General features: G+C 39.4%; 2 protein-coding genes across 4 annotated transcripts; one reads left to right on the forward strand and one right to left on the reverse strand.

Annotated features, from left to right (window-relative positions):
• Positions 1-1,094: 1,094 nt before the first annotated feature.
• LOC108665085 (SH3 domain-binding glutamic acid-rich protein homolog) lies at positions 1,095-16,726 on the forward strand. Of its 3 annotated transcripts, none has more exons than XM_018151803.2 (7): positions 1,095-1,242; positions 9,302-9,487; positions 10,313-10,498; positions 13,628-13,783; positions 14,429-14,525; positions 14,902-14,996; positions 15,329-16,726. In XM_018151803.2, the coding sequence occupies exons 1-6, from the start codon at positions 1,198-1,200 to the stop codon at positions 14,955-14,957; spliced, it is 726 nt and encodes a 241-aa protein (XP_018007292.1). In that variant the 5' UTR covers positions 1,095-1,197; the 3' UTR covers positions 14,958-14,996; positions 15,329-16,726. The 3 variants fall into 3 exon arrangements, with proteins under 3 accessions (XP_018007292.1, XP_018007293.1, XP_018007294.1); XM_018151804.2 differs by having other exon boundaries at positions 14,905-14,996; XM_018151805.2 differs by lacking the exon at positions 14,902-14,996.
• An 86-nt stretch (positions 16,727-16,812) lies between these two features.
• Positions 16,813-21,370, reverse strand: LOC108665083 (probable U3 small nucleolar RNA-associated protein 11). The gene is made up of 7 exons (XM_018151802.2): positions 21,139-21,370; positions 20,337-20,439; positions 19,794-19,879; positions 18,425-18,546; positions 17,550-17,677; positions 17,077-17,187; positions 16,813-17,023 (listed from the first exon to the last, which is right to left on the reverse strand). Exons 1-7 carry the CDS (start codon positions 21,255-21,257, stop codon positions 16,907-16,909), a joined length of 786 nt encoding a protein of 261 aa, XP_018007291.1. The 5' UTR covers positions 21,258-21,370; the 3' UTR covers positions 16,813-16,906.
• Between the last annotated feature and the right edge of the window lie 1,405 nt (positions 21,371-22,775).

Raw genomic sequence — 22,775 nt, forward strand, 5'->3', positions numbered from 1 at the left:
GCGTTGCCAGATGGTATATTTCTATACCAGATTTCACAAATCTGGCATTTTCAGATGGTGTCTGGTGTGAATATTTAGATATGGTATATATGCCTCAATCTGGTATTTCTTGACTTACTGCATTAAATTCCACCTCTGAAGTTTGAACTTCCTCCAACGTAGGCGTGGATTATATAGATTACCTTCAGAGCGGCGCGACTAGAGGTTTCCGTCATTTTTTGGAACCGCAAGTTTACCGCTTGATGAAAAAACCCCAATCTAATTGTTAACATTTAACCAAAGGGGCTTAGTGCAATATAAGCACGAGAGTGATAATCCTTGATTAATTACTGATCAGTGATGATATGGCCTAGGACGAGTGAGGTTGACGAACCGATCTCTGCGACGCAAGCTCCACCATTTTTGTATGGTGATTTTGAATTATAGTGTGCCACTTATTGGAGTGCCACTTGCATTCTGGGGTGCCATTCAATATTTCACTGATCTTGAACTGGCTTCCTATTGCATCACTCGTCTACTTTGACCTGTCTCCAATGCATTCGTGGAGCGAATGTTTTCACAAGTCACTTATGTGAAAAACAAGCAACGAAATAAATTTTAACTAAGGTACTGGAGTCCTTATTCGGACCAAAAGCTATCTGCTTAGCCGCAACAAGCGATCACACCCGAAATGTTAGATAAATGCAATATGCAAGCATGTACGAAAATAAGCAAAAGGAAGATGACCTCTTTCCGCGGCTTGCTCATGTTGAGCGAAGGGGAGGAGTGCGGCACTGATAAAAAACGGAAAACGTGACAATGTAATTAAACACAGGAAAATAAAAGTGTCAAAATAATCCAAACAGAGGGAAAAATATAACGTGTTAAATTTGGCTGATTATCGTCAAGTTAGATAAATGCACAGTACACAAGATACTTTTTTTTCTTTTTATAACCAACGTTGCTGACGAATAATTTCATTAGATTTGGCGGTAATAGTCTGCTTTTGAAGAATAGATTTTTTGGTATATTTCCGGTATTTTGAGCTAGGCAATCTGGTATCCTCGCCGAGAAAAGACCTGGCAACACTGCAGTGAGAACACTGCAGACTCAGTCTAACATCGGCTCTGAGAGTGACAGGTGTGGTGTGCGTGTGGCTAGTGCCTTGAAAAAGCTCATTGGCTACTGGTTTGATATCTATTGTCTGTGTCAAACAAAATGGTTATCAAAGTCTACGTTTCCTTGATATCTTGTAATCAAGAGGTAAGGCATTTTCTTTTTTATAATGTGATTTAAATCGTCCATCAGTACCATCACCGTTGCTGTGTTATACTTATAGTATAGAATAGAAGTGTCGTCACTGAAGAAATAGGCCCATGGCCTGTTGCCTATTCTTATTCTTTTCGTGACTTGATTCACAAGGGATCCGGCCTTTGTAACCTGATCTTTCCATGAATGACGATTGATTGAGAATTGAGATAGCTGCTGGACTTATTGCCTGGTCAGTAAGGTGCCAGCCTGCTAGGCATTTTAATTTAAGACTGAACATAGGCTATGCATCTGCATAGCTTTGTCTAGTCTGTTCTTGAAGACGTCTTAACTTTCAACTTTTAATTCCTACTATAACCTACTTTAATTCCTACTATAACCACGGCACCACCTACTTTAATTCCTACTATAACCACAGCACCACCTACTTAAATTAATTTAAGTATTAACTTTTAATTCCTACCTATACACGGTTACACCCTACAGTAGATTGAGTAGAAACTAGAAAGTATTGAGTAATATGGTTTCCTCAAGATTTTGTAAGCAAGAGGTAAGATTTTATTGACTTAAGATTGTGATTTAAATTGTCCATCCCTGTTGCAATGATCTAATTAAATTTTAACATGCTCAAGTTCTCAACACTGAACACTACAGTCTAGAGGTACAGTACTGAGTTACTCATTGTAATAAGTTACAAGTATTGTGCATAATAGAATAATTAGAAAATAAACTAGCCTAAAAATGTAATATTAAATATCTGTTGTGTGAGGCTGTGAGCTGTTGAAATTTTTAGGCAACTAGAATATTGGAAATTAGACACTGAAAAATCATGGTTAAAATATAAAAACTATTGTTATATTTGAAATTTTCAAAAATTGTAGGCAAAAATTAAAATTATGATGTCTTTTTATATATTGTTTATGAAATAAATTATGTAGGTAATAGCCATTAAACAGAAAATATGACTGCATGTGCAAGAATTGGTGTTTTTACCTCATTTATGGGTAGTGTCTGCCATCATGCATTTTAAGTTTTGAAATGACAATTAGTTATTTGGCTTGAAGTACTTTCAAATGGGGTAATAAATGGCGTGCAGGGTAAATTGGGACAGTTGCCTCACATTTCATAGAAATGTTGTAGCAGCTAAACTAATCAAAATATTGCAAAACTACAAATATTGGCATAAAATTCAACATTATTACTATTTATGCAGCATACGTAAAGTAAGTTAAGAAATCATACATTTACTACCTCTAAAAAATCCCTGAAAAAAAGTGTAAAAAGTGAGATTTTGGAAATGTACCTCTAACCTCTGCTGCTTAGGTCTGTAGCAAAAAAATATTTGCCATATCAAAAATATTTTACTTACATAAAAGTTGCACACAGGTGTTGGCTTAAAAACATGATTGCCAAATTCTCATATTTTATTCCAAATAAAAAAATAATGGTGGCCATTTCTGCAGGACAGGGTAACAAGGGACATCCCCCACGGTTATAAGGGACACCCCTAAAAATGCATTTACAGTAGAACCTTGATTAGCAAAGGCTCCAGTTAATGAAGAAATCAATTAACAACAAAAACTTTTGATTATGTTAACCTCACTCAGCTAAAAAAATTTTGCTTAATAAAAACTTGATGCATCATTGGTCATCACAAAATTATGCATAGATTGTCAAAGATAGAATTGTGCACTGGGCAACATAGAATGAAAAGTAATTAACCTAAACTGTGATTTAGCTCAAAACTGTCCCTTATTACCCTGTTTGATGGTACCTGAATCAGAACAGAATATTTTAGTGACAACCGAAATATTTTTTGGAAAAATTAATCACAGTTTAATTCAATTACTTTTCATTTTATGTTGCCCAGTGCACAATTCTATCTATGACATTCTGTGCACAATTTTATGATGCATTAATTTTTTGCCAAGTGAAATTTTTTTGGCTGAGTGAGGTAAATTTAATGAAAATTCTTTATTGTTGATAGATTTTTTTTCATTGACTGGATCCTTTGCTAACCAAGGTTCTACTGTGAATGCTTTCTCAGGGGTGTCTCTTATTACCCTAGGGCCCTTATTACATCGTCATGCAGAAATGGCCACAATTTATTTTTGGATTGAGGTAGGTACTGTACTAAAATTCTGGCAATGAAGTTTCAAACCCGACATCTGTCTGCAACTTTTTTTTTTCAAGTGAAATTTTTAATACAGCAAATATTTTTTTACCACAGACCATTGCAGAAGTACTTTTTCTAAATATCACCTTTTTACATATTTTTTTGGGAGTTTTTAGAGCTAGTAAATGTAGGATTTTTTATCTTCCTGTATGCTACATAGATAGGAAAAATGTTGGTTTATGCCATTATTTTTATGCGGTGTTATAGGACTGTCCCAATGGAAATAATGCTCATTAATGCATAAAAGTTCTCAAGTTTGTTAATTTTCTTGCCAAATTAAGTGGGTATTCCTGAAATGAAGCATACATTTTCTTTATTTTTTATTTTTTTTTCACTATCAAAGAAGATATTTTCTGTTATTTTTTTTAAATACCTTTACTCTCTGTACTCCTTGAATGGATTCACATTCCCTTAATAACTTTTTGTCATTTGATAATTATATGAAACTGGCTTTAAATGAGCAAAATTAATATTGGCTCAAAAAATTTGTGTCATACTCATTAACTGTTGTAGGTATTTATGACACAATGACAATGTATTTATGTCCTAATGATATTAATGTACTTTCATTTGTCACTGAAACTCTTGTTGCAAGAAATTGTAGAAAGTGCTTACCATTTGCACTGACAGTACCACCTGTACAAAAAAAAGCATGGGATCCTATGACTTGAGTATTTCCATACACTGGTATTGCTTTCACTATCAGATAGCTCTAGCAGTAATGCTTATCATTAGGAGTGGTGACACGATATTATTTCGGCAATTTTGCTTCAAACTGTAGCAGAGGAAAAAGGAAATGCAGTCAAATGCTCAGGAACAGAATGTTCCATAATTTAGTTCATTCTAATCGTCTTCAATATAACTTAAAATACGGGATAATTATTTTTGCAATAATAATAAAAATAGTAATAAAAAAACATTTAACCAAACGTTTTTCCATCACCACACGGTAAGAATTGTGGATTTTTTCCAGTGCTCATGAATGGTCAGAACCCGAACAAATAGGAACGCGTATAAATGAAAGCTGACCAAGAAGTGACTGAGCAGATGAGCTAGAGCAAGCAACCATCAGCCGCACGCACGTTTTTGATGCGCATTTCTGCACCAATAATTACTTATTTCGCGAGATTTTTTCTCTTTCTCTCCTTAAAAAATTGCACTCAAATGGCATCGCATTTGCACAGTTTATTCATATTTTAACAGCAGCGACAGATATGTTCGATCGTATTAGTTTTAAAAACTCACTTGACCAAATCTTAGGAAATTGCCCCCAAATGTGTGAGGTTAAGATACTCCAGCGCGTGCATCTCTCATCAACAGCGATATGCGCAAGTAAAAAATGCAACTCCTGCTACGTATGTATTAAGAGTTTCGAAATTGTGCTCACCACAACGAAAGAGCGACTCACTGTCGGTTATATTTTGCGGAGTTACCTTATTAGAATATTACGGGGAGAGAGGGTCGACATGCACGCAATGCTGCTGCCTTTCTGCTGCTACTGCTGCGCTGCTGCTGCTGCTACTGCTGAGTGATGCAGCTCCTAACCAAAGGTCAGCAGCTGCGGTCGTCATGCGTGCCCCCGCGTTAACGATGCTCTGTCTAGAATACAATGGACTTAAGGAATAAATAACGTACGACTCACTCATACTTTAGCCCCGTCGTCTGTTCGCTCTCTGCAGCGCTGCTTGCTTTCACGTCCCACCTGCTGCTCAGGACTCGGGCCGTTGCGACAGATGTTCTTACTTGGCTCTCCCTGGGACATTTCTTCTGTGGCGCCTTCTCATTTACTTTCCAATATAATTTTTGTCAGTTAGCATTTCCTGTGTTCCATCCTGATTGGCTTTCTCTAACTATTCCTCTTGGTTGACATTTTCTATTTTCTTTTTTACATTCGTCAATCCTTCCCTTTCATTGATATTGATTGATTTCCTCCATTAAACCTACATTAAAATATTGATGTCAGCCAATGAATAATGATGCAAATTTCCCTAATATTTCCCGACGCGTGATAGCTCGACCTGACAGCAATAATGGCCACTGAACTAACTTCCCTAAAATATATTATTATAGTTTTTTCCCTATTATTAATATTGGCCGTCATTTTTCTATTATTCCTTTTGTTGGAGCTCTTTCTACTTTTCTGTTCTTTATTTACCCGTAAGTTCCTTTTCACACTAAATTGACTTGCCTCCTATCTTCCCACTGAAGCGTGGGAAGATAGGAGACTATAACCATAATCCATTCGATAGGAGGCCATTCCATAATATCAATTAAATTGAAGTTCAACTTACCATGCCCCTGACGCGCATTCTTCTCTCATCGAACTCATCTTCCCCGAGCATTAAGTTGACCTTCATCTAGTTCGGACATCAAATTGCCCTTGCCCCGAACCGTGTCAGCAATTGGAACCCCTCTACCCCGATCAGAGTGCTGACCTTAACATTGAGCCCACCAAGTGAGCTGATGAGTTGACTGATGAATGTGCACGGAAGTATCCGCTATAATATGAGACACGTCTGCCACGGCCGCGGCGTTCTCTGCCAAGTTAGTTCTCAAGGTTACTTCACAGCACCAACCTTAAACGCGCTATTGCATGTACTGGACAATTTCATTTGAATTAGTTTATCTACACGCGACATTAGTTACGCGGGCTGTGTTCCTACAGATTACTTGTGCGTTATCATACCTCTTCGTTTTTAAGCAAGTCCCAGGATTTTAAACACACGTACATCGTAGATGGAATAAAGTAGATAAATGCGGGAGCAATTAATAAAGTAACTTCTTAGTTTGCATATTATTTTATGTGCTCCCTTTTAGATTATTAAGGGGCATATCGGATATGGTAACAGGCGTAATTTTACTAAGTAAGTGAAGCGCTAAGTGCACTGGGGTAAATAAGGGGGCGCGTACCGAAGCGCGTCGATGCTACGACACTATTATTGTTAGAAGCTGTGAGTAGTCGGGTTTGTATCCCGCAAGTAGAGCGAGTTTCGCGAACCTCTACTTCAAGACTCGCTCTGCTCTAGAGCGAGTCTTGCACAAATTCACTGCTTTAGAACAAGTCTAGCGTAACTCCTATGCTTTAGAGTTTAGACTTTAGAGCGAGTCTCGCGCAATTCCTATGCATTAGAGCGAGTCTCGCCCAATTCCTATGCTTTAGAGCGAGTCTCGCTCAATTCCTATGCATTAGAGCGAGTTTTACACAACTCCTGGCCCATTTGAGCAAGTGTGGCGTAGCTGCTGTTGTACAGCAAGCGATGCTGTTGGTTATGAATGTATGATACAGATGGCCTAGGTGGTAGGTATAGTACAAACCATAGTTATTAGTCGTGATGCGATCGCAGCCATCGTTGTTGCCTCCTTGGATCCGATCGTGGCCATCGTTGTCTGCTTTGATTAGATCGTGGCTATCGTAGCCAACCGTGATGCGATCGTTGCCAGCTGTTATGTGATCGTGGCTATGGTTGCCAGCCGTGATGCGATCGTGGCTATCGTTGCCAGCCGTGATGCGATCGTGGCTATCGTTGCCAGCCGTGATGCGATCGTGGCTATCGTTGCCAGCCGTGATGCGATCGTGGCTATCGTTGCCAGCCGTGATGCGATCGTGGCTATCGTTGCCAGCCGTGATGCGATCGTGGCTATCGTTGCCAGCCGTGATGCGATCGTGGCTATCGTTGCCAGCCGTGATGCGATCGTGGCTATCGTTGCCAGCCGTGATGCGATCGTGGCTATCGTTGCCAGCCGTGATGCGATAGTGGCTATCGTTGCCAGCCGTGATGCGATAGTGGCTATCGTTGCCAGCCGTGATGCGATCGTGGCTATCGTTGCCAGCCGTGATGCGATAGTGGCTATCGTTGCCAGCCGTGATGCGATCGTGGCTATCGTTGCCAGCCGTGATGCGATCGTGGCTATCGTTGCCAGCCGTGATGCGATCGTGGCTATCGTTGCCAGCCGTGATGCGATCGTGGCTATCGTTGCCAGCCGTGATGCGATCGTGGCTATCGTTGCCAGCCGTGATGCGATCGTGGCTATCGTTGCCAGCCGTGATGCGATCGTGGCTATCGTTGCCAGCCGTGATGCGATCGTGGCTATCGTTGCCAGCCGTGATGCGATCGTGGCTATCGTTGCCAGCCGTGATGCGATCGTGGCTATCGTTGCCAGCCGTGATGCGATCGTGGCTATCGTTGCCAGCCNGGCTGTGTCGTGGCTGTGTCGTGGCTGTGTCACGGCTGTGTCGTGGCTGTGTCACGGCTGTGTCGTGGCTGTGTCACGGCTGTGTCGTGGCTGTGTCACGGCTGTGTCACGGCTGTGTCGTGGCTGTGTCACGGCTGTGTCTAACGTCGTGGACGCGCGCGTCATGACGGCATCTAAACGATGCAGACCTCGGCATGCCAACTACGCTCCTGTTCCCCTCACCGCTCCTCCCTCCGTGCGACACTTGCCTTAATTCTTCCTCAAGTTCCTTTTTTTTCGTGTGTCCTAAACATAATAATCACCGCTGCTGCTCTTGTCGAACTGCGCGCCCTTCTGCTCTTCTCTATCTTGCCCCTTTTTTATTGCCGGCATAGAACTCTAATTTACCGGTCGCCAGCTATGAATATCATCACAAATATACTTGAAGATCGAGTAGTCAATTAAGTAATTGAATTTTATTCCCTGTAATTACGTTCATTCATATCATGCCACACCGAAGCATATCCCGCTGTTGAAGCACAGCGCAGTCATGCAGAGAAGTAGTGCGTGAAGAATATGTGCTCAGTATCTTGTACTCTTCCCGTGCGATGTGAAACAGCGCCTCTGAAGTATTGTTCATTGTGCACATACAGCTTCGCGTGTCTCACCGCTGTCACGCTCTCATTTGCTTGTGGTTTGTTTCCTGCTAACTCAGGCTAGACATGAATGCTCTCAGTCGAGGGTGATACGCCGAGCGAAAGTCCACGCGACAAGGAAAATATCTTTCCACGCGGATACGCATTGCACCAACCGACAGTTAATTTATCGTGCATTGCCTTGTTGGTGCGATTGGTATGAGGAAACGTTAAGTGCACGCGACATGATAAGAGCAGGTCGCTGTGCTGGTAAAGGAACGGCGAGCTGATTTATTAGTTAACAAGTGTTACGATAACAACTGGTACAAAAGTGTTACCTCACCAAAGTTGTTTCCTTTACAAAAAAGGTTTTCTAAATCATGTGGTGTATTGATTTCTGTTCAGGATAATTAATCTAAGTTATAATGCTGTGCACTTGGCTTAAAGTCTGTCGCCGCGTGTATTGCGAGTTTGTGTTACGCCATCGCAGCCTAATGCGAATGTCGAAATTCCAAGAGAAGAGATGCACGGACGGTAGAGAATCTCCTAACTTTCGCTCAGGATGCAGCGTCCTGACGCGCAGGATGTTGTTTGCAGCTGTAGTCTTCCCTTCTGTTCTTACATCAATGCACCTTTTGTTTTTAGCAATTTTCGTTAGTTTTTATCTCTCTAGCCGATGGTTTCTTATTGTAGTGGAGTTTTCACGCGTTTTGGTCCATTCGTGACCTCCATAACCCTATCTATTCTGACTCATGTTTAACTAGGCGATGTATATTACGGCTCTTCATTTGCTCACTTGGGATTGATATTCAACAAATATTGCGGGATGCTAAGTCACACTTGCACGCTTGCGTTCACATAACACAAACAATGATTGCGCATCGTTTGTCCATAATTTATCCATCTATTTAGCAACACTACACCAAACAATTTTATGAGTAAGATCTGGATTTACGACGATTTAACATTGCTTATGCTGACCTTATGCCGTTTTATTTCCCTCCCTGCCATTATTGCCTCGCGTTGCTACATGTTCCCCGAGTCCTAATGAGAGTTCGTTTACGTGCAGATCAAGAAGAACCAGCAGCGCACCATCATGATCCTGGAGAGCAAAAACATCCCGTACGTTGCCATCGACATCACGGATCCCAGTCAAGAGGAGGCGAAGGAGTACATGACAACCACAGCCGTGCCTAAACCCAACGCTAAAGTCCCTGTCACGCCGCAAATATTCAACGAGGCTGACTATTGCGGGGTGAGGTGCTGTCTGGGGTGAGGTGCTGTCTGGGGTGAGGTGCTGTCGGGGGTGAGGTGCTGTCTGGAGTGAGGTGCTGTCTGGGGTGAGGTGCTGTCTGGGGTGAGGTGCTGTCTGGGGTGAGGTGCTGTCTGGGGTGAGGTGCTGTCTGGGGTGAGGTGCTAGTGCTGTCTGGAGTGAGGTGCTGTCTGGAGTGAGGTGCTGTCTGGAGTGAGGTGCTGTCTGGGGCAGGGTTGCACTGGGGACCTGTCCCGGGAACTGCCCACCCACACACCCGAGCTGGGTTTTTTATTGCAAAAAAATCCTACGATTGTGAAGTCAAAAGTGGGTTTTAAATAAGTGATAAGTGGAGTGATGTTTGAGGTAAGGTGCTGTCTGGGGCGAGGTGTCGTTTGGGTCATTTTGCTCAATTTTATTCGCTTGATGTGCCATCTGAGGTGGAATTTGCTACCGTGAAGGATAAAATGCCGTTTGTGTAGGATTGGAGTGATCGCTGCGTTCTTGTGTTGTTAACTTCAGTCTGGAGCAATGTGTTGCGTTCTTATGTGGTAAGATTACGTCTGGGGTAATTGGCTACGATTTTTAATTGGAGCTTTACCTATGTGTGACGTACAGTAACTCCCTGTGTGTCGTGTGTGCTGTCTTGTTGGCCACAAGAGACAAAGGGGAAAAACTCTTCTTTGATTGGTAAAAAAGCATTGGGAGAATTTAGACTTTTAACAGACTTTCACTTTTTACCAGCATCTTTCCTTCCCAATTCAACAATAGCCGCAGGCGCCAGATTCAGCCCTACTTTAAAATGTGACCAATTTCGTATATGTGCAGGACTTTGATCAACTAGATATGGCCAACGAATGCGACACCCTGGGGGATTTTCTGAAGCTGTCAGAAGATGAGAAGAAATTGATTAAGATCGGCATCACGGGCATCTTGCCCGAAGACCGCAAGAAGGCCCAGGAGCGACAGAAGGAAGACCCGGCACCGCTAGCGAACGGCGTGCCGGCTAGAGAGGTGGGGGCGTGTTAGACCTCACCGCCCACCTCCGCTCTGCTCGGGGCTGCATACTTTTCTTCGCTCTTAATTCTGTTTAGCGAGGGAATTAAAGCTTGTAGGAGGATCTGCCGTAATTGAGAACGCTTATCTAAAGCAAATACCGAGATTTTAATTTGTTGACGGCTATTAGTGCGAGTGGGATGGGAATTCTTACCATATGGGATCCAGATGGTAATTCTCGCTCGCTAGTGTCGTGCTAGCTCGATCTTTGGATTTATTAATTTCAAGCGAAGAATGACTTCCATTGACAATTTTGAAACTAAATTGAAGCTCTTTGGTTAATATCGAGCTCCAAAAATATTTGGCGTATTTCATGTTGGTTTGGGGTATTCCATTATGCAATTAAAGTACTCTTATCGAGATAAGATGTGGTTGTCGGACTGCGACGTGTTGATAAGTTATCTCGCGATAACAGACCTTTCAAATTATTGTATCGTTCAAAAATTCACACAAATTTCGGTCGCAATCTTATGCTCAAAGAAAGGATTCACTTAATTACGTCTCTAGATTAGCTCCGTCTCTTGAATATTGACTTGCATGATCTCCAGTGATCTAAGCGCTTGGATTCTTACATTCAGTTTTAGGAGCTTGACTCTGCAATGGCATATCTTATCTGCTATGGCATATTCTGAGTATGAAATTTCCTCAATTACGGTACTGGTTTTTTGAACTTACTGTGATTTTCCTGACTTGCTTAAACTAGTCTGATCTTGGCTTTATAACTGCAGGAGTGCAGGTATTATTTGAATTCGTGAATCTTCAACGGGAGCGAACTTCCTAGGTTAGGGAACAAATCCATAGTCGTCTTGGGCAAACAGTTCAGCGATACCAGCTCGGTCACTTTCCCCATTCCGTGCTTCTGAATGCCTTGCCTTATAATGCTTGTGAAAACATCATACATTCCAACATTCGTTGTCTACTAGAGTTTTGCCTCTATAGGAATTTTCTAAGAAACGTTACGTCTAACGCTATATTCAGAAGTTTACACTGTCCAGTATTCCACTATTACGTTAATTCCATGAAATTATAAAGCATGGAGGTGATTTGTCTTCAGCTTAGCGATAAACAACACACCTCCTGCGCGTCATTCATGCTTTACTCCCTTTCCTCTTATTAAGGTCTGTTACTTATTAGTTTTTAAAATAGACGTATGAGATGACTGGTAATGTCCCGCTAATATTCGACAGTATGTTAGTTCAATCAAGTCTTCATCGTGGATTAAAGCTCATTTTATTACTCGCTTCTTTCCATTGGATGGCGTGTCAGAAGTTCTGTTGCTGGCCTCCAAGCTCGCAAGTTTTGTACTCGTGACTTGTGCATGCAGGAGACACAGTTCGTCTTCAGATAGATTTTCAACTCAAAGTTGTATTCCAGATTTTGTTTTGTGTCTTCCCCATTCTGGACTGTTCCTAGAAACACATTTTCTTTCTGTACTTTTAACTTTGAGCGTTGAATGATGAGCAAGCGATCAGCCTATCAGCTCACCTTATGACTTGTGCTGCCGCCGCTCATGTCAGCGTGAACCCAAAGTATGCTTCTGCCGGCAAAATATTCGACATCAGTAACTCCTAGCTTCATCATTAAGCTCATCATTCCCGAGACGATATTGCTCTCCTCATTGCGACGCGTTTATTCTCTTCGGTGCTTTATTTCTATTAGCAATGTCGTTGCTTTGCGCATCTTTCTAGTATAAGTTTCCGTGCAATTTTAATAATTATAAGTAAGCTTCTGTTTCATATCTTTATTTATAAAGAACATGTTTATTTTTGTATAATTTTCTCATATTTTCTAAGAAATAGCGCTTTGAGTGATTTTCAGAAACTGCCTCTGTTAGCAATTACTCGGCCATCTCCTTCCATCGAAAAGTTCAAATCTTACGAGGCCAAAAAAAATGTCTGTGTGTACCTATTCATTTAACTTCCTGTGTTTGCGTGTGTGTTTCATTGTATTATTATGACATTTTAAATCCTGGGATCCAGATAATTATCAATCGATTGTTTTACCGTAGCTTTATGTTCATCGTACTTACAGAGTATTTGTCAGCATGTAATTTCTTATTGAATGCTTCTGCGGTTGCTGAATGCTATTGACTGCATCACAATATATTACGAAGCTTGTCCTGAACTAAAGTTGCTCAGCTCAGTGCTACGATTAACCTAACCCAACCTTCTCTCTTTTACTACTTGTACGTGAGCCACAACAATGTATCAGTGGATTGATTAATAAATGACGTCTTGATGAGATCATCTGTGAGCTTATTCGCCACTAACCTTGAAATGCTTGTGCCGTTCTATTCCCCTCTTTGTCGAATGGCTCGCATGAGCTTATATTCCTTTTAATACCTGAACTCCTGCTTGCCATACTGACTCCAAATGTCCTTTTGTTACGCACAGAAGACTGAAACTAGCCGAATTCATCAATAGATATAATGGAGTAGTAAATCTGTAATGTTATTTTCAATATTCAGCCTTCCTGTTAGATATACTCGTGCAGTGAAAGTACCTACATTATATATTGTACTCGTGTACTAAAAGTATAGAAAAATATACTCCCAATACTATATTCATAAAGTAAAGGAGTGCAGTACTTCTATCTTTCTTTATTATTATATTTTTTATTGCTCATTTTTTCCCTTCGCGTAAATGCTCATTTAAAAGATGCCAGGACTTGGGGCGCTGTTGCTCGCAGAAAGGCAATTGCCATATATAACCCTGATTGTCCCTAGCATGAAGAACAGTTGTGGCGTTCGAGTGAATTGTTGCGATTAACACACCGTTGATGTCTAACTAACACGTCCTAAATAAGGTGAGCTTAGCATTAACATTCAATCCTTATCCTTAACATGCTTCAGCCCTTGCATTTCATGTCAGCTAGTCAGGAAGAAACGCGTATTCTGTCAAAAAAATTGTTCCGTGCAATAACCTCCCTGTTATTGTAAAGCCACATTGACCAATTTTATTTCATTCTTTCTTAGCTGATGTACTAACATATTTTTATAAAAAATTATAGTTAAGATAAGCAATACTGCATCGTCTTAAGCTCGAGAGATAAAGTTCGCATTGTTATCAGTGCTGTCGTCTGCCCTAGAGTTCGGTGGAGAAGAACGGGGATTTGGCCGCTGCACCGGAAGAGGCGGCAGTGGAGGAGGCCAGCAGTCCGGCCACTGAGGAGGCTCCTCAGAGCAGTGACGCCCCAAGCGAGGAACCCGTGCCTCCTGAAGCCGAGGTGCTCTCCGCTCAAGAGGTGGATCGCATAGAACAATTTTAACAATTTTTTTTACTTAATTCGCTTAGATCTCAAAGCAGCGAAAGCATGATGATGCTGCCAAAAGTACGTGCAATATTCAATAAAGCTATCGATGGATCAAGCATAACATCGCTGCCCAAGTTGGGTTTATGGTCCTATATTAAACTTAGTATTTACTTTTAATTAACAGAAAGCAACTCAAAATTATTCTGAAATATTAGTTCGTGGCGTGTATGTTTCCTAATGGACGAAAGCATAAGATTCTGGATGATTTTAAACTGCAACTGTATTGAATGCTTTGAATTATAGAGGATCTGCAGGACCATTTAGCATCACCCGGTCGTTTATTTGAGTCTCGCATAAAATTGATTGCAATTTGCTTCAATGATGAAATTTTTGCTGTTATTGTTCAGCTTCACTTTGACAAGTTCTTTTTAGCTATTCTCATCGATGATATTGCAATCCTGTGAGAGCATTCAGTGGCGATGTGATTTCGACATTTTGGTTATCACGTTTTCACAAAGCACGTTTTTGGTTCAACTCCTGATTTCCCTGAAACAGTTCGTCTCGCAAATGGCTTAAAGAAAAAAATAAAAATAAATGTTCAGGAATTTTTGCCTAAATAGGATTTATTATTAACAGAGCGTGACAACGGAAGCCTCAGTCGAACCTCCTGAGGCAGCCCCAACTGAAACTGCACCGACTCCAGATGCAGCTCCAGTGTCAGCAGTTCAAGAAGGTGACTAAGCCTTTGTGAAGCATTAACGCAATAATGGACAAATAATTTTTTTTTTCACACCACCCGTGTCATTCCTTCGAAGTGGTAAAAATTCCACTGGTCACCGCTCTTCCGATGGCGGTGGGAAGTTTCCCGCTGTCGTGCTGATTTTTTCCCCCAAATTGTTTTCTATTAACTTTTGTCTTAAGCATGAAACCTTCATTTTTCCAGCAATGAAAATTTTTTTGAACTACCTTTCTTTTTCTGACACCCGTGCGCGTTTTATTAATTTTAATGTTTCGAAATTTTTAACTTCGCTCTGTTTATCCGAACCTTGTTTAAAAAGATCAACTTTTTGGATAAAGAATTTTTTGAGTGACCCTCCCTGCCCTGACAGAAGAAGAGGAAGAGGCTGGGGACGCTACCGAGGAAGAGAGACCAGAGGCCGAGTGATCGTCAAAGCGCCAATTACGTGACTATTTTTATTGAATGGTAAATACCTCCAACGTTTCAGTGCGTTCATTTTAACGTCCTTTAAGCTAACTCATTTTATTTCGCTGTTTTGGTACATAATATCTCAGAATAAAGGATACTATATTTTCAGTATATTGTGATAAAGTCCGTCTCAAAGGCCCTACATTGTTCGGCTCGCATTGCCTTGAGCTTGGAACCGATTGAGCTTATATTGCATAACAAAATTTCTGGCTAACTTATCACTTTGATCTAATTTAAGCATATCAGATCAACTCACGTCACTCTGGTGTAATCCAGCGACCAACTCTTATCACATTGATTTAATCCAAGCTGTTGTTTTTCTGTTGCAGACGATCTTTCATCGGACACTGAAACAGACTCGGAGTGATGCGTGATCGACGAGATTCTTCACTACGAGATCTTTTTCACATATTTAAATGAAATGTCTTTCCGTGTCATAGTTTTGGGAACGAATCAACTTAGGGGGTTTTATACATGTCATTTCATAATTGAGAGCAGCAGCACCATGACATACTGAACTAAATGTCCCCTAGTGATGTATTCACTAATTAGCTTCGTTGTTATTATTTAATTTGTCAAGTCGAATTCAGGCGAGTCTATGCATTTTGTTGTGGTTAAGCGCTGTTCATATTGACGCCGGTCAATTAAAATAATGCTGCTCATTTAACATCCGTAATCCCGAGTGCCTTCAGATCTCACCTATCTACTCTCGCACGCCTCACAACTACCGGCTACGGCCATGCTTTGAACACCCATCTTACCCGCATGCGCTCATTGACTATGCTAGTGAATCGCCGGTAGTTTTGATTCAAAACACACACGCTTCTCGTGTTTCAAAGTTCAAATAACATGCAAGAAAATTTAATTGGGTAAAACTCGGGTACCGGCACCTTATACGAGCTTACCATGCAATTCACAACGCGTAGGTAATAAACGGCAAACCTTCGCTGTGGCGATTGCTAAACTTGGGGTGGCGTTAAGTTTAGCGGAGTCGTTGAGTAGTGCGGTGCGTCACTCGTTCCTGAGCCATACTAAATACTTCAGAACGCGATGATTAAGCACAATTATTGGAAGTATATTTGTTTGCCTCCTCTCTTAGGACTAAATCGTTTGATGAAGTGGAAGCATCGTACAAAGCAAGCGAAGCAATTTGTTCTAGCGTGACGACTGAGCAAACGGCTGTGCCGCGCTTTTTGTGGGTCTCTGTAATTTGTAGATGACTTTCTATTTGCCGAGTTAGCTTAATTTATTAGCAGTGCCAATAGGAGGACCGAACCTGTGATGTAAAGCCTCGTACTGCTCAATCTAAGTTCTCGCTGGCGCTGAGTGACTCAGTACGGGACTATATTTTCCTTGGCCTCATTTTTCCGGTACTTTTCTCTTAAGTCGACCGGGACGACCAGACTCGAAGAGAAATCTATTCCGAGAAAAATGAGTCTTAATTTATATTATGACGCTTAGTATTGATAGTTATTAAATCCAGCGATGTTGAACTCGTTCGACAAATCGAATGTCTGGAAGAAGCGTCATCAACGTCAAGCGAGCCGCCCTGCAGTTCTACTCAGTAACGTTGGTATTTCCTTGAAAACTTTAAACTAAGGAAAATGTTTTAAAACTTGACAACTAAAGGCAATGAAGCCATGAATGATATCTATAAGTTTTTGTCTTCTAATTGTCCTCTGTCTTAAACTTGTTAATTCGAATAAATTCATTGAAAAAACCTGCAATATTGCTTAATTCCAATTACGAACAAGATGAGTAAAATATGTGGTCATATTCGGCTTCGTAAGTGAAGGAAACAAATGGCCTGACACATAGTTTTCAAAACCCATCATATTCATATTATGTAGCGCTGTAAATAAAAACCAATAAATTCACTGAGGTAGTCATACACGTAGAATAATTCACTATTTTTTTCTAATGTAAGGAAACTTATAAACAGGAGCAGACGTTTCTGTGCCTTTCTTCTCCAACTTTGGATCTGGTAACTTGAAGTTACTTTTGCTCTTGTAGTGCTGGTATTTCTGAAACATAAGAAGCGAATGAAGGCGGGGGTGAATTCACACGAGCATCTCACCATCAGCTGGAGTTTGGACTCAAGTTTCTGTTGCAGGAGGCAGAGTTTGGCGTCGCGCTCCAGCCGCTTGCAGAGCTCCTTGTAGGACTTGGCCTTACTTGACGACGCCGCCTGCAAGCCACCGCACCACGGTTAACGTTATCCATCAACATCATGATCCAGGTTAAAATAATTAATACTATATCAGAAACAAAACTACAACATCATCGCTCCATTTTATTCTCTTTGGCTAGTGAGGTGAGAAATTAGTCAAATTGGGGAAAAATAAAACAAATTTATCATTCGTATTATTCTACTCAAACATTTACACGAGACTTGGTCATTAATAAGTCTTTAATTAAGAAAACAAGGAAATCGGATTAAGTAAGAGATGCAGAAGGCAACACTAACAAAGACTGGTAGATATTGTGATGAGTAAAATGGACCAGAAGAGTAATTAGACCCAAAAGGAAGCAGGAAAAAAGATAGTTTACCTTGAGATCTGTCTTCTGGTAGGTCTGGGCCTGCGGCATGCGCTGGAGCTGGTCGAGTGTGAGGCGGTTGAAGCGGCGGCTCATGAGGTCAGGATGTGTGTTGAGGAGTTCGGCGGCGCTGCGACCAGCTGCACGACACACAAGCAGATACAATAATAATAATGGTTTCAATAGCAAAAGCATTGACTAATTTAATGGACGTAGTTGTGTATTACAATATCACAAACGTGCAATAAATGAAGGTTACAGTATTCATACTTGTATACAAGTGATGCTTGTAACCACAAGTAGCGTTCAACACTAAAAAATATAACTCAGTACTCACTGCAGTGAGTGACAGAGCGCGCATTTTCTCGTCGACAAAAACGTGAAGTCACAGACAGACAGACAGACAGACGGACATGACGAGCACAATAGGGCATTTTTTCCATAAATGAGAAAATGTGGTGAAAATAAGTGTACTTTTATTTATGCAATAGACATTGTACCCTGGGCGCCCAAAGCGGATCAACTAAACATTAACGTTTCAAATATAAAAATCAAAATCTTTGCAGAAATACAATTTTTACCCTTAAATGTTGCTGAACAAAGCATACATACGTTAAATAAAAAAATATAAAATTATGTCTATAAAAACGAATTTAAAGGATCATGTTTCTCATTTTCAACAAGCATGAGTTCGGAGACACATTCAGAACTAGTATGGGGCACATGTGTTGCATTTTTTTTTTGCTAGTGTGGCTTTATACCAGTAATCAGGACCAAGCTTTTACGTCTCATTCACAGAAGAGTGAAAAAATAATATTATTGAAACAATACATCGGATTCTGAGTGAACTGCTTGCAACAAGATGCTGTAGGTAAACTCAGACGTGCCTTCTTCCTCAGTATCAACGAAGAGTAAATGAGTGTTCTGGGTGTCCGGCTCCTCATCGGTGCTGGGCTCCAAGAAGTGAAGAGTTGCACGCAACTTGTCAATTTTCTTGCACTCCATACTCCTGCAACAACATAAATATCTTACTCTGCATTTAAAACAAGGTACACCAATCCCAAAATATTGTTATTTTACAATCTATTCTGCAGACAATTTATAAAGATTGTGTCACATTCAAAAAGAACTACTACCGTATGTGAAGCATAAGCTAAATTGAAGAAAGGGATAGAACTTTCAAGGAATTATTTTTTAATTAAACACCATTGTTAACACGTTGACTATGTATTGGTACATATGCGTACCACAAAATGTATTTCTCCAGGAGGTAGTGGTAGGTACATAATTCAGGTTGCCTAAAATCGGCCAAATCCGAGAACAAAAAGGCCAAAAAAGGCCGATAATTCAATGTATATTAGTTTATTTGTAGGTTCCGCTATAAAAATTCCATATATTTTCTTTTTGCAGTATTTAAAATTTAATTAGGAAGTACCCCCTATATATCATAAATTTTAGCCGGCCAACGCAATTGGGAAGAACTGAATCACGGAATTTGTCCAGAAAAAATGACCGTCTGGCAACTCTGCTTAAAAAAAGTACAAAAAATGAAATAATTGTACAAGATGAAACAATCGTAGTCAACGTGTTAAGGCAAACTGAACAAATTAAACAGAGAGGACAATTTGTTATGAAAATATTATTAAATTACCGGTATTTCAACTTGAATGTAAACTGCTACTTGCAATTCGAATCATGCCTATAGAAGTTCACATGCATCCAGCATGTTTATGAAAAGATCTTTAAAAACATAATTTTTTATAACAATTTAAAATTCAGAGAAGTCAATAAATGAATTATTGAAGCCACCAATAACATTATCAATTTATGCATTTTCAAAATTAAAAATAAATTTCTGCATCCTTGAAAGAAAATCAACACCTGCAACAATCAATTTAATGCATTTCCTAAATTCAAATTAACTTTCTGCATCCTTGAAAGAAAATTGACACCGGCAACATAATCAATTTAATGTCTTTCCTAAATTCAAATTAAATTTCTGCATCCTTGAACGAAAATTGACACCTGCAGCAAAGCTCACCTTCTAAATTTAACATATGTCAGGTCAGCCAAGACATCCTTGCAGGTCAACTCCTTGATGATTACTTTCTCTTTGAATTTCCAAAATTCAAATTAAATTTCTGCATCCACAAAAGAACATAGACACCTGCAACATAATCAATTTAATGCATTTCCAAAATTCAAATTAAATTTCTGCATCCTTGAAAGAAAATTGACACCTGCAGCAAAGCTCACCTTCTAAATTTAACATATGTCAGGTCAGCCAAGACATCCTTGCAGGTCAACTCCTTGACGATTACTTTTTCTTTGTGTAAGCCATTCTGCAAAACAGGGTAATTCCATTATTACACATACAGAAAACAAAACAATTCAAACAATGACTCAGGAGTGAGTTCTCTATGAGCACCTACATTATAGGTGTACCATCTAAACATAAACATTTGCTGACATTTTCCATAGTAATTTCTTATCAAAATTCTGCATAACCCTGAATGGAGAGTAAAATTTGCAAGGGTTAATGATAAATTATTTTCTGAGCATTTACATTACCTCAGTCACTAGCAAGCAACAATTATTAATAGAAACTTGGACCTATTTTTGGGCATCACCAATGCTCCAGCAAAAATGAAAACAATGCTATTACATTTTCTTTGAATTATAATAATACATTTTAACAATCAATCAAAAATTTCAACATTTGCTGCATTCATTACAACAAAATAAAATAAAATAATTTTCACATTTCCGTGGCACTCATATGGAGTGAATGGAGCTTACTTCAGTTTGACTGTTGATCATGTGGAAGTAAAACTCATCAGGATTCTTCTCTAAAGCCCTCTTGTGCAGCTTCTTCAGTAGTTTCTTTTTTGCAGACTGATCTCTGCAAGAATACAATTAATGGGTTACTCCAGTTCATCTGGAAAGTCAAACTCAAACTTACTACCGGTACCTACTCAAGTAGAGTCAATAATTTCTATAAAACAACATAATAATCTTTTTTATTATTCCACATGCATGATGGAGCTGTCAAGGATTTTGAAAAAAAATACTCCTAAGAAAATATGCCAAGTTGAAAAAGGATGACTGGAAAATTTGTTCAATATAAATATAAAAAGAAAATGCAATTTTTAATTTAGATTATTGAAAAAAATTTTATCACCAAGAAATTTTTAGGAAGATGAGTAGCAAATAAATGTAATGTTATAATACGTATATACAGGTACCTACCATACATATAGGTAATCAGAATATCAGATTCTAGGTCATTTAGCAATTAAGTAAATGGAACACATTTTAAGAGAAAATTCTATTGATTCACACACAGGAATGTCCTGTATAGTACACAAAGTGTTGAATGTTAGCAATTTGAATAAGAATATAAAGGAGTCCAATGAATTTGATACTGCAGTTTCATAATGTGTGATCAATGAATAAATTTCTAAGCAACTATAAATTGTTCAGGGTGAATGACATCAAAATATTCCATTAACCCATAATATTATTTAACAAGCTATGCATAACTCTAAAGGAATAATTTTTGAACCGTATTTTCTAAGAAACACAGGTTCAAGGCACTTACGCAGCTCGCACTTTGTAGTCTTTCTTCTTTTCAAGAGGACCAAGGTGAGCTCGAGCTTCATTTTGGTGTCTCTCTCTGTGAACTTTTTGAGTTTTCATAGCATTCTTAAAAGATGACATGGCTGACGGCAGTAATGGTTAACTCTTATTACAAACCAGTAAAAAGTAGCCACTATTGATTATTTTTTGGAGATTTTAACACAATATCATGCACACAAAGCATCTATTTAACTTTCTGAAAAATGAGATATAGTGGACACAAATTAAATTGAAAAATTAAATATAGTGGACACAAATTAAATTGAAAAATTAAATATAGTGGACACAAATTAAATTGGAGTTCATCTCTCAGGCAGAGAGATTATGCACCACATGCTAACAATGTTCTTAAGTCCAGTGTAACCAGATTGAGTGGGTAAGATACTAAGTTAGGGTTCGTTTTGTTCACTTAAACCAAGATCGGGCTTTAGTGCATTGTATAAAAATACTTGAACCAATATCACTCACTGATTTTGTCTTGTTTGAAATTGCTTTCATTGCCAGAAACTAAAAAAAGAAACAAGTCAGCATTGGCAAATGCATCACAACATTTTTGTTTCACAAAAGTCTGCTGGCTTCCATAGGTAGTCAATGATCAGCTGGCTCTGGCCTAAGCATTTGACTCATCTGCTAAGACTGGATGTGTCCCTCATCAAGAACTTTGAGCATCGTAATAATGATAGTCCCTTGAGATACTTGAATCTTTGAACGACATTTAAATAGAGTTAAAATTTGCATTCTGCAAAAACTGATGCTGATCTTTATAGAAAAATATATCATCTATCATATTTTACCCTTTGTTAAATGTAACTCCTTTTCAAGGTTTATAGGGTAAACGCGGTATATTCCGACATCATGGGTACCTAATTCTGACACCTCTCTAGTTTTTCCTTTATATTAAGCTTTGTTTTAGTTCCATGCATTTGTTGATGGTTGAAATAGTGACATCATACATTTGCGCATCAAACTACTGCCAAAACACTAGGTCTGGGCCATCTAGCGGAAAAATGTCGAGATCCAAAGAGAGACGGTGCATGCTACCAAATGAGATCATCAAAAAATGTGTCAAAGTTGACAGTTGACCTTGCTCTACCAAATAGTGATAAACTGTTTGTGTAGAAAGAATATTATGGTTTGAGACTTTTAAATACGTCTGTGAATATATTAGGAATCCTTTAAGTATACTTGTATTTGCTGATTTCAAGTGGTAAATAAATTAATAGATGATTAAGTTGAGAAATGCATTTAGACACATAAAAACTAATTCCGACACAACTTGAATTGGACACACACAGCTCGTTTCAAGCTGTGTGCAAAAATTAACATTTTCTTAATTAAAAGCTTAATAACTGTTAATTGAAAGCCTAATTAAGTAGTGCTCAATATTCAATAGTGTTCTAATTTAAAGCCATGTCGTATTCCAATACAGCTCACACAGCGATCGGAATTTGAACACGTGGATGTTGGAATTGCGTATTAGTACAATTTAAAGCGCGGTCGGAATACGTCTCACCACGTGCTGAATATAGTCACACAGTGTCAGAATATAGGGATTTGGTAGGTTTGCATTCTAAAGGCTTTTAAATAAATATGGCAACA

Source organism: Hyalella azteca, unplaced genomic scaffold (genome assembly GCF_000764305.2).
Source record: "Hyalella azteca isolate HAZT.00-mixed unplaced genomic scaffold, Hazt_2.0.2 contig14333, whole genome shotgun sequence".
In the NCBI taxonomy this organism is placed as follows: Eukaryota; Metazoa; Arthropoda; class Malacostraca; order Amphipoda; family Hyalellidae; genus Hyalella; species Hyalella azteca.